Raw genomic sequence first — 12602 nt, 5'->3', positions numbered from 1 at the left:
GGGTCCATCGAATAGTCTTACAACATGAGGTAGATGCTGTCCTGGAGCCTGGTGGTACATGCTCACTGATTTGAAGGGAGAAGGGAGAAAAGGGTGGGTGGGGTGTTGATTAAACAGGCTGCTTTTCCGGGGCAGGGAACACGATAGGCAGGTTCTCCGATGATCCGTGTTGTGTCCACAGCTCTCTGCTGCCTCCTGTGGTCACAGGCAGAGCAGCTGAGACAGGAAAGGCCTGAGAAGGTGGCGGGGACAGACCCCTTCACAACGTTTAGGAAGCATCTGAGTGCAAACTCTTGAATCACCAAGGACCGAACGCGGATAAGTGGAGCCAGTATAGATAAGTACAGGGGTGAGCATGGACAAGATAGGCTGAAGGGCCTGCTTCTGCGCTACATCTGTGGGACTCTATTTCTTGAAAGTAATTATGATCCTCCTGATCACATCTGTAGCTCTATAGCCTCTCCTGAAAAGCATGTGCTGCAATGTAGGCTACATTACGCGATGTTGCTGCCAACACACTTAACTTTCCTCATAATAGATTTAATAGTCTTCCCAGAATGGCTTTAACAAATAAATCTCCAGGGTGCAGTGGAGATACTGACTGATCAGCAAGCTGTAAATACATGGACACGTTACTGAGAAAAGACTAGCTCATCATATTCTGCTTGGGTAGCCTCCAGCCTGATGGCATGAACATTGATTTACCTGACTTCCAGTCATTTCTCCACTCCCACCCGTCCAACTTTCTCTTTCCATTCCCCATTCTGGCTCCCCTTCCACTTATCACAGGCCAGCTTGTATTCCTGCCGGTATGCCATCTTACTCTGGCTCCTTCCCCCTTCCTTTCCAGTTCTGATGAAGAGTCTCGGCCCAAAACATCGACTGTATATTCCCCTCCATAGATGCTGCCTGACCTGCTGGCATTTTGTGTGTGTTACTTCATTAAGGTTGTCCCAGCCAGGACAGGAACAGCAGAATCTGTTGTGTGAGGGATCTTAGCCAGGGAGACTGGTCCACAGATGACTTTGAAGTGATTGACAAGGGGAAGTCAAACAGAAACCTGACTTGAAGAAGCTGTCTTACAAGAGAGTTGGGCTCAATGATGTGACTCGATTCCTCGCAGCAGGAAGCACTCTCACTTGTCTGAGCGTTACGATATGAATAGCACAACAGGCAAAAACCTGGAAAATAGTCGCAGCGTTAGATCCTGGTGATTCTGCGATCCAGAGATCCTTTCAAAGCCAAGAATGAGGCACTAAACCTGGTGTTCTCATTCTGGTACCAACATAGCATTCTCACAAAGCTCAGGAGAACAATGCAGACAGCAGCCATAACAACAGCAAAACAAACCCCGTTCCTACCCACTCATTCACCCCCTTATACACACACACACACACACACACACACACACACACACACACACACACACACACACACACACACAAACACACACCCCACACACACACACACACACAAACACACACCCCACACATAACACACACACATTCACACACACGCACACACACACACACACACCCCACACATAACACACACACACTCACACACACAAACACACACACACACACACACACTCTCACACACACAAACACACACCCCACACACACACACACAAACACACACCCCACACATAACACACACACACTCACACACACGCACACACACACACACACACCCCACACATAACACACACACACTCACACACACACACACAAACACACACCCCACACACACACAAACACACACCCCACACATAACACACACACACACGCACACACACACACACACGCACACACACACACACACACACTCACACACAAACACACACCCCACACACACACACTCACACACACACACGCACACACACGCACACCCACCCCCACACACACACACGTGCGCACACACACACACAAACACACACCCCACACATAACACACACGCACTCACCCCACACATAACACACACGCACTCACACACACACAAACACACACCCCACACATAACACACACGCACTCACACACTCACACACACACACACACATAACACACACACAACATACAGACACTGACACATACATACATGACACACACGACATACAGACATTAACACACAGACACTAATACACTCATGATAAACACAGGCTGTAGCACACAACACACCACCACACACACAGGCATCGGACCTCCACCTCTGGATTTGCCAACACTGATCTTCAACACGAAAAGTGAACCATCTTTCAGCTCACCAGCCTGTTTCTGGCTGTAGACCAACTTGTGGGGTAAGTTTCTGGGTGTAGAGCAACTTAATGCCATTCCAAACTGGAACACAAGAGTGCTACAATTTTTATATGGGGGCAGGGTGGACATTAGAATTTCCACAAGCATCAAAAGTATACACAGTACAGCTTATAACACGCAGCCTATGGTCACTTTTCATCATTATTAAACAGAATATCTGTCTTAGGAGGATCTGCCAAAACAAACAGGTAAACACAGCCACCATGCTCCAAGTGATCATATGCTTACAGTAATATTTATGTTACAATCACCCATTCAATTACTGCTTCAGTGTGTTAAAAATAATGCATTAACCTCCACTTCAAATAGACTTTCATCTCACAAAATCCAAAAGCAGGTGCCATAGCAACTCTGCTCAGCATCTCTGGTTGTTTAAGTCAGTGCATCACCAATAGAATATCTCAGGTTGTAAATGTATCCCTGTTCTTGGTGTGAATAAGCTCTGATATCTTATCAGATGCCTTGTATATCTCTCTGCCTCAGTTGGAAGCACACAGTGAAGACTTAAGAATCATTTTATGTGAGCCAGCATTACTGGATCAAGACTGGCACTCTCCACTGGCATGAAAGACTGGTACACCACACAGCCACCATAGACTGGTATTCTACACAGGGATCAAAGACTGGCAGTCTAAATGGCCATTATAGATGGGCACTCTACACTGCCATCATATACTGGCACTTTACATGACCATCTTAGTCTGCCACTCCTCACTGCCATCATAGATGGGCACTCTACACTACCATCACAAACTGGCACTCTACACTGCTATCATAGACGGGCACTCTACACTACCATCACAAACTGGCACTCTACACTGCTATCATAGCCTGGCCCATTACACTGCCATCATAGACAGGCACTCCGCACGGCCATAAGAGACTGGCACTCTACACCACCATCAGAGACTGGCCTTCTACACTACCATCATAGTCTGCCAGTCTACACGGCCATCATAGGCTGGCACTCTACACTGCCATTATAGACTGGCACTCTGCATTGCGATTGTAGGCTGGCACTTAACACAGCCATCACAAACTGCCACTCCACACAGCCAATTTAGACAGGCACTCTACACTGCCATCACAGACTGGCACTCTACACTGCCATCACAGACTGGCATTCTACACTGCCAACATAGATGGGCACTCTACACTGCCATCACAGACTGGCACTCTGCACTGCCAACATAGACTGGCACTCTACACTGCCAACACAGACTGGCACTCTACACTGCCAACATAGACGGGCACTCTAATTGGCCATCACAGACTGGCATTTTACATTGCTATCATAGGTTGGCACTTTACACAGCCATCACAAACTGCTACTCCACACAGACATTATAGACTGGCACTCTACACTGCTATCATAGCCTGGCCTGCTACACTGCCATCACAGACATCACACTAGACTGCCATCATAGACTGGCACTCTGCACTGCCAACATAGACGGGCACTCTGCACTGCCATCATAGTCTGCCAGTCTACACGGCCATCATAGACTGGCACTCTACACTACATTACAGACACCTCAGTATACTGCTATCGTAGTCTGCCAATCAACACAGCGATCATATTCTGGTACTAGCTACTACCATCATAGCTGCCGCACTACACAATCATTATAGACTGGCACTCTACACAGTCATTATAGACTGGCACTTGGCACTGCTATCATACACTGACACTCTACATTGCCATCACAGACTGGCACTCTTCACCGCCATCATAGACTGGCACTCTGCACTGCCAACATAGACTGGCACTGTACATGACAGTCATAGACTGGCACTCTATATTGCCATCATCGGTTGGCACTCTACACAAACATCACAAACTGCCACTCCACACGGCCATTATAGACTAGAAGTCTACACTGCTATCATAGACTGAAACTCTACTCTGAATCAGAGACGGCACTCTACACTGCCACCGTTGACTGGCACACTACACTGCCATCATAGACAGGCACTCTCCACCACCATCAGAGACTGGCATTCTACCCCATCGTTGGAGACTGGCCCTCTACACAGCCATCATAGTCTACCAGACTACACAGCCACCATAGACTGGCACTCTACACTGAATCAGAGACAGCACACTACACTGCCAAAATTGACTGGCACTCCACACTGGCATTCAACACTACCGTCATAGTCTGACACTCTCCATGCCATCACAGACTGGCACTCGAAACAGCCATCACAGAAATACAGAAACACAGAAAACCTACAGCACAGTACAAGCCCTTCGGCCCACAAAGCTGTGCTGAACGTGTCCTTACTTTAGAAATTACCCAGGGTTACCCATAACCCTCTGTTTTTCTAAGCTCCATGTACCTGTCAAGGAGTATCTTAAAAGACCCTGTCGTATCTGCCTCTACCACCGTCACCGGCAGCCCATTCCACGCACTCACCGCTCTGTGTGAAAAAACTTACCTCTGACATCTCCTCTGTACCTACTCCCAAGCACCTTAAAACTGTGCCCTTCGTGCTAGCCATTTCAGCCCTGGGAAAAAGCCTCTGACTATCCACACGATCAATGCCTCTCATCATCTTATACACCTCTATCAGATCACTTCTCATCCTCCATTGGTCCAAGGAGAAAAGGCCGAGTTTACTCAACCTATTCTCATAAGGCATGCTCCCTAACCCAGACAACATCTGTGTAAATCTCCTCTGCACCCTTTCTATGGTTTAACATCCTTCCTGTAGTGAGATGACCAGAACTGAGCACAGTACTCCAAGTGGGGTCTGACCAGGGTCCTATGTAGCTGCAACATTACCTCTCATCTCCCAAACTCAATCCCACGGTTGATGGAGGCCAATGCATCATATGCCTTCTTAACCAGAGTCAACCTGCGTAGCAACTTTGAGTGTCCTATGGACTCAGACCCCACAATCCCTCTGATCCTCCACACTACCAAGAGTCTTACCATTAATACAACCGTCTGCCATCATATTTGACCTACCAAAATGAACCACCTCGCACTTATCTGGGTTGAACTCCATCTGCCACTTCTCAGCCCAGTTTTGCATCCTATCAATGTCCCACTGTAACCTCTGACAGCCCTCCACTCTATCCACAACACCCCCAATCTTTGTGTTATCAGCAAATTTACTAACCCATCCCTACACTTCCTCATCCAGGTCATTTATAAAAATCACAAAGGGAAGGGGGTCCCAGAACAGATCCCTGAGGCACCCCACTGATGATTGACCTCCATGCAGAATATGACCCGTCTACAACCACTCTTTGCCTTCTGTAGGCAGACTAATTCTGGATCCACAAATCAATGTCCCCTTGGATCCCATGCCTCCTTACTTTCTCAATAAGTCTTGCATGGGGTACCTTATTAAACGCCTTGCTGAAATCCATATACACTACATCTACTGCTCTTTCTTCATCAATGTGTTTAGTCACATCCTCAAAAAATTCAATCTGGCTTGTAAGGCACGACCTGCCTTTGACAAAGCCATGCTGACTATTCCTAATCATATTATACCTCTCCAAATGTTCATCAATCCTGCCTCTCAGGATCTTCTTCATCAACTTACCAACCACTGAATTAAGACTATAATAATTTCCTGGGTTATCTCTACTCCCTTTCTTGAATAAAGGAACAACATCTGCAACCCTCCAATCCTCTGGAACCTCTCCCATCCTCATGGATGATGCAAAGGTTATTTCCAGAGGCTCAGCAATCTGCTCCTTTGCCTTCCATAGTAGCCTGGGGTACATCTCGTCAGTTCCCGGAGACTTGTCCAACTTGATGCTTTCCAAAAGCTCCAGCACATCCTCTTTCTAAATATCTACATCCTCAAGCTTTTCAGTCTGCTGCAAGTCATCCTTACAATTGTCAAGATCCTTTTCCATAGTGAATACTGAAGCAAAGTATTCATTAAGTACCTCTGCTATCTCCGCTGGTTCCATACACACTTTTCCACTGTCACACTTGATTGGTCCTATTCTCTCACGTCTTATCCTCTTGCTCTTCACATATTTGTAGAATACCTTGAGGTTTTCCTTAAACCTGTCCGCTAAGGCCTTCTCATGACCCCTTCTGGCTCTCCTAATTTCATTCTTAAGCACCATCCTGCTAGCCTTATTATCTCCTATATCTCTATTATTACCTAGTTTTTTGAATCTTTTGGAAGCTTTTCTTTTCTTCTTGACTAGATTTACAACAGCCTTTGTACACCACAGTTCCTGCACCCTACCATCCTTTCCCTGTCTCATTGGAATGTACCTCTGCAGAACTCCACGCACATATCCCCTGAACATTTGTCACATTTCTTCCATACATTTCCCTGAGAACATCTGCTCTCAATTTATGTTTCCAAGTTCCCGCCTGATAGCCTCATATTTCCCCTTACTCCAATTAAACGTTTTCCTAACTTGTCTGTTCCTATCCCTCTCCAATGCTATGGTAAAGGAGATAGAATTGTGATTAAGGTTCCTTTACTTTAAGCTCTCTGATCAATTCCAGTTTATTGCACAACCCCCAATCCAGAACAGATGATGCCCTTGTGGGCTGAACCAAAGGCTGCTCTAAAAAGCCATCTTGTAAGCATTCTTCAAACTCCCTCTCTTGGGATCCAACACCAACCTGGTTTTCCCAATCTACCTCTATACTAAAGCCCCCCATAACTATCGTGACATTGCCCTTTAGACATGCATTTTCTATCTCCAATTACAACTTGTAGAATACATCTTTTGGAGGTCTGTGTATAACTTCCATTAGGGTCTTTTTACCCTTGCAGTTCCTTTGCTTTACTCACAACAACTCAACACCTTCTGACCCCATGTCACCTCTTTCTAAGGATTTAATTTCATTTTCACCAACAATGCAATGCCTCCCTGCCTGTCCTTCTGATACAATGTGTATCCTTGGATGTTAAGCTCCCAGCTATCATCTCGTTTCAGCCACTAATCAGTGACGCTCACAACATCATACATGCTAATCTGTAACTGTGCTGCAGGTTCACCGGCTTTATTCTGTATACTGCACACTTGCAAATATAACACCTTCAGTCCAGTATTCGCCCTTTTACATTGAAATTTCCGGGGGTGGGGGTTTGCCCTGCTGCTTGTACAGGGGATGGGGAAGCTGGGGGCGGGGGGGGCTTTGGGATTCTAACATTTAACTGTCGTTCATTTTTTGGGGCACTTCTCCATTTTTGTGAATGTTTGTGAAGAAAAAGAATTTCAGGATGTATATTGTATACATTTCTCAGACATTAAATGTACCTATTGATATTGATATCTCATTGATTGTTGTTTGCCCTATCGTCAGTCTGTTCTTGCTAGTAGTCGCACTGTACATTGCCTCTGTTTGTAAACCAACTACCCCTTCCTCAGCACTAACTTCCAGTTCCCATCCCCCTGCCAAATTAGTTTAAACCCTCCTGATCACCTCAAGTCAACCTACCCGCAAGGATATTGGACCCCCTCTGGCTCGAGTCTAACACTGACCTCCCTTCCCCAGAAGAGATTGCAATGCTGCATAAATCTAAACCCCTGCCCCTGCACCCGTTCCTCAGCCATGCATTCACCGCAGGAAGAAGAAGCAGACGGGAGAAGTCATTGCGGGCACTAACCTCCCTGAAAACTGCCTTTTCCAAAATCTCCCTTCTGGAAAGCGCCGTAGGATTATTAAAACTAAAACTTCCCTCCATCTTAAAAGTTTCTTCCCCCAGGCAGTGAATCTGAGTTCTCATTAGCCTCCCCACCCCCTCTATCTACTACCCGTCAGTGCACTTTAAACATTTTAAACCACTCTTTATCACGCCATTTACATTGTAAGTACATGCTGGTATCCATGTATTTATGCACATTTCATTCCATATTGTACTTTAACCTCCAACTGTTTTTTTATAATTCTTTATAATTGCTGAGTGTTTTTTGTTGCATGTCACGCCAACACAGAATCAAGTTTAATATCACTGGCAAATGTCATGAAATTTATTGACTTTGTGGCAGCAGTACAATGCAATACATAATAGTAGAGAAAAACGTGAATTACTGTAGTTAAATTAAGCAAATAATGCAAAAAAAAAGTAGTGAGGTAGTGTTCACGGGTTCAATGCCCATTCAGAAATCGGATGGCAGAGGGGAAGAAGCTGTTCCTGAATCGTTGAGTGTGCCCCTTCAGGCTCCTGTATCTCCTTCCTGATGGTAACAATGAGAACAAGGCATGTCCTGGGTCCTGGGGTTCCTTAATGATGGGTGCCACCTTTCTGAGGCGTGGCTCCTTGAACTTGACCTGGGTACTACAGAGGCTGGTGTCTATGATGGAGATGGCTAAGTTTAACACTCCTTGCAGCTAATTTCGATCCTGTGCTGCAGCCACTCCCCCACTCCCCCCCCCCCCCCATTCCAAACAGTGATGCAGCCAGTTAGAATGCTTTCCACGGTACAGCTATAGAAATTAGCAAGTATCTTTCGTGACATGCGAAGTCTCCTCAGACTTCTAATGAAATGCAGCTGCCGTCGTGCCACAGGTTTCGCTGACCATCTTTGTAGTGGTGTTCACACCACAGCAAATTCCAAAAACATGTAAATGTGTATGGTGAATAAAGATGATCCTACAACGCTTCTGTTGGAAGAGCCAACGAAAAGTGATGGATACAGCCCAGTCCATCACAGCAAAACCCTCCCCACCACCGAGCACGTCTACTAGCTCTGCCACAAGAAAGCCACCTCCATCTTCACTGACCCCCATCATGTTGTCTTCTCACTGCTGCCATCACCAAGGTGCCCACACCCCCAGGTTCAGGAACCAGAGTGGATAACTTCACTCAGCTCCAAACTGATTTCGCAATCTATGCACTCACTTTGAAAGACTTAACAACTCATGTTCTCAGTATTATTTATTTATTCGTTCATTATTCATTTATTTATTTTTGTTTGCACAGTTTGTCTCCTTTTACACATTAGTTATTTGCCAGACTTTGTGTTGATTTTATTTAATTTTCTTCTGTTCTCCAGTGAGTGCCTGGAAGAAAATGAATTTCAAGGCAGTATATGGTGACATACATGTACTAAATGTATTTTGAACTCGAACTTTGATCCTTGATCCTTGACATTAATCAGCTGGGTGGTTTTAGAGCTGTCTTAACTCCCGGTCTTTTGTCTTTGCTCTGTGTAGGTTACGGTCACGCTGCCCCGGGTACTAACGCCGGCAAAGCCTTCTGTATGTTCTACGCGGTGCTGGGGATCCCGCTGACGCTGGTGATGTTCCAGAGTTTGGGCGAGAGGATGAACACCTTTGTTCACTACCTGCTGAAGAGGATAAAGAGATGCCTGGGAATGAAGAACACAGAGGTATCCATGGAGAATATGGTGACGGTGGGCTTCTTCTCCTGCCTAGGAACGCTGTGCGTCGGAGCCGCGGCATTTGCCCATTTTGAGGGGTGGACCTTCTTTCACGCTTACTATTACTGCTTCATCACTCTCACCACCATCGGTTTCGGAGACTTTGTGGCCCTGCAGAATAACGAGGCCTTGCAGAAGAGACCCCCCTATGTGGCATTCAGCTTCATGTACATCCTGGTGGGCCTGACGGTGATCGGAGCCTTCCTCAACCTGGTGGTCCTACGCTTCCTCACCATGAACTCCGAGGACGAGAAGAGGGACGCGGAGGAGCGCGCCAGCAGCAAGGACCACTTGGCTATGACAGTCGGAGAGGACAGCCAGGGCAGGAGCGCCTCCCTGTTGCCAGGGGAAACGAGCCGAAGCAGGTGCAACCTGATACCGCTAACGGCAACTGAGACGGAGGTCGGTCGAGGGAGCCCACAGGATCCCGTTTCCGATGTTGAGTCCCTCTGCTCCTGTATGTGCTACCGGTCCCAGCGTGGCGACAGTCCCACCGGCTCGCACTGTGGCTCCTTCAGGGCCCACTCCAACCCTGTCTACTTCAACTCTATCTCCTACAAGGTGGACGAGGAGGCGTCGCTGAGCGCGGGCGACAGGGTTGTCCTCTCCTCCCCGGGCAGCCGCTGCTCGCTGGGGTTTCCTGCATCTGTCCAGCCCCGGCGCAGCCGGCGGAGGTCGGTGTGATCCCACTGCATGCGCACCCTTGCCGGAGATTGCTCAGTGCATTGGCAGCAACCGCATGGCGCCCAGTGCCAAAGGAAACCAATAAATAGCATGGCTATTGCACACAGCGCTCGGTAAAGCCCGGCTGTGCTACCGGGCGACACGGATGCCCGGACAGAATGGCCAGAACGTGCAAAGCAGCGCACAGCTCCAGACCCAGCCGGGAGTCACGGAGGTGAACCCTCGTCTTTCTAGTCCAAGAAGAGGTTGAGACGGACTTTCCTGCGACCAGATCTGTGAATTGCCCGATTAGACAGCGCGGGTCAGATGATAACCCACGGTTCGCGGGGTTTCCGCCCAGCATTGACGCCTATGCTTCAGTTTCCACGTGGTGGGAGCCAATGGCTGGTTGGGTATAGGGTTGACCGACTGAACTAGTCATGTGGGCAGCTGAGGAGGGTAACCCAGAGGCTCGAGTTGGTGAGATGGTAGGTGTCAATGAAAAGCTCTAAATGGGCCAGGTACCTTCAGTGGTACAGAGGTTCTGTTGCTACACAAATGCTAAGAGTTGAATCCCACTCTGGCAGCTGGACACTTAAACATCAAGGCTTACGGGAACGTGAAGTGAATGTGTGGCAGTCTCAGCAACGATGACCATGGTTGTCAGAACAACCTCCCCTCTGACTCCAAAGCCACTAACATCCCTTGGAGAAGGATCCTGCCTGGCCTGCGTCTGTGGGGCCAGCAAGGTGATCAGCTCCTACCCACCCTAGTGAGCGATTCAGTTGGGGATGGCACCAAGTGAAGCAGAGTCCACAGGCCATGAGTGAATGGTGAGCGGATAGTGGGAGTGTTCCCGGGCCTGGCTGACTCTAACACCCACATTTCTCAGGAACTGTAGAGGAGCCAAACACAGAGCAGCAGAGACGACTTAGCAGGGAGCAATAACTTTAATAATAAACTGCAAAAGAGCCAAGAGTGGCCACAGAACAAGGCAGCTCAGATACATAACGACAAGGCAGCAAGGTAGCTGAAGGCTGGCTGAGTGAACATGGATGGAGGATGAGGGCAGGCTTTAAACAGGCTGTAGGTGATATGTTGGGAACACGTGACAGGTGATTCCTGTTAGCTGGGTAGAGACTGGGAGGAGCCTGCATATGCAGGCCTTACAACATTGTTCCATTCTTCATCTCTCCCCCACAGGCCAGCTCCTCACAACCCACCCACCACATGCCCCAGACTTCAGCACTGTCTTGTTTCATCCCAGATTAGTTCGTGCTGGACTGTGCTGAGGCCGATAGATTTGGTTTCTGATCTGCAAACCTTCAGGGCAGTGTGACCCCAGGGCTGACCACTGGGAAACTGTTCGCAGGGGATGGGATGGGTTGTGAGGGATTTCGCCACCAGCTGATGGTAAGGTTGTCATGGCCCAGCCCAGTACCAGAGAACATGGGAAGATCTCCATGTTGGGGTCAAAGCGCGCTAGAGATGCTGCAAAAATCTACCAAATAGTCCAGGAAATGGAGAGACAGCTGGTTCAGCCACAACAGTCTCAGAGCATGGGACAACAGCACATCCACCAGCTGTGACTTTCCCTCCTAGGGATGTCATTGTGGGTTGCGGAGTGTTGGCCAGACCCTTGAAGCAAGTGTGTAATTCCTGGGGCGAGGAAGGATGCCAACCATGCCCCTTCCAAATTCTTGTAGCTTTAACAACATCTCTCCTGACAGAAAGGAAACTCCCAAAAGACCATAAAACATAGGAGTAGAATTAGCCATTTGGCCCATCGTCTGCTCTGCTATTCTGTCATGGTTATCTTTCTCAACTCTATTTCCTACTTTCTCATCATAACCTTTGACACTATAACTAATCAAGAACTATCACCCAACAACTAGGCCTCCACAGCTGTCTGTGGCAATGAATTCTACAGATTCACCATCCTCTGGTTAAATAAATTCCTCCACATCTCTGTTCTAAACGGAGGTCTATGTACTTTGAGGCTTGACCCTGTAATCCTAGACTCTCTCGCTATAGGAAACATCCTCTCCACGCCCATGCTATGTAAGCCTTTTAATACTTAATAGGGTTCTGTGAGATCCCCCTCATTCTTCTAAACTCCAGCAAATACAGGCTCAGAGCCTCAAATGCTCCTCATATGTTAACCCTTTCATTCCTGGGACAATTCTTGTGAACCTCCTCTGGACCTTCTCCAATATCAGCATGTCCTTTCTTAGATAAGAGGC

At 47.6% G+C, this 12602-nt stretch overlaps 1 protein-coding gene across 1 annotated transcript in view; it reads left to right on the top strand.

Moving 5' to 3' along the window:
• The window catches only part of LOC140736391 (potassium channel subfamily K member 9-like), a 480620-nt gene extending 470240 nt beyond the window's left edge, over nt 1–10380 (top strand). Inside the window, exon 2 of the mRNA XM_073062369.1 lies at nt 9470–10380. Coding sequence (XP_072918470.1) covers nt 9470–10380 — 911 coding nt within the window. The remainder of the gene's footprint in view (nt 1–9469) is intronic.
• The last annotated feature ends 2222 nt before the right edge of the window (nt 10381–12602 follow it).

Source organism: Hemitrygon akajei, chromosome 11, assembly GCF_048418815.1.
Source record: "Hemitrygon akajei chromosome 11, sHemAka1.3, whole genome shotgun sequence".
In the NCBI taxonomy this organism is placed as follows: domain Eukaryota; kingdom Metazoa; phylum Chordata; class Chondrichthyes; order Myliobatiformes; family Dasyatidae; genus Hemitrygon; species Hemitrygon akajei.
Note: the sequence above shows the minus strand (reverse complement) of the source record. Positions and strands in the feature narration are given on the sequence as shown.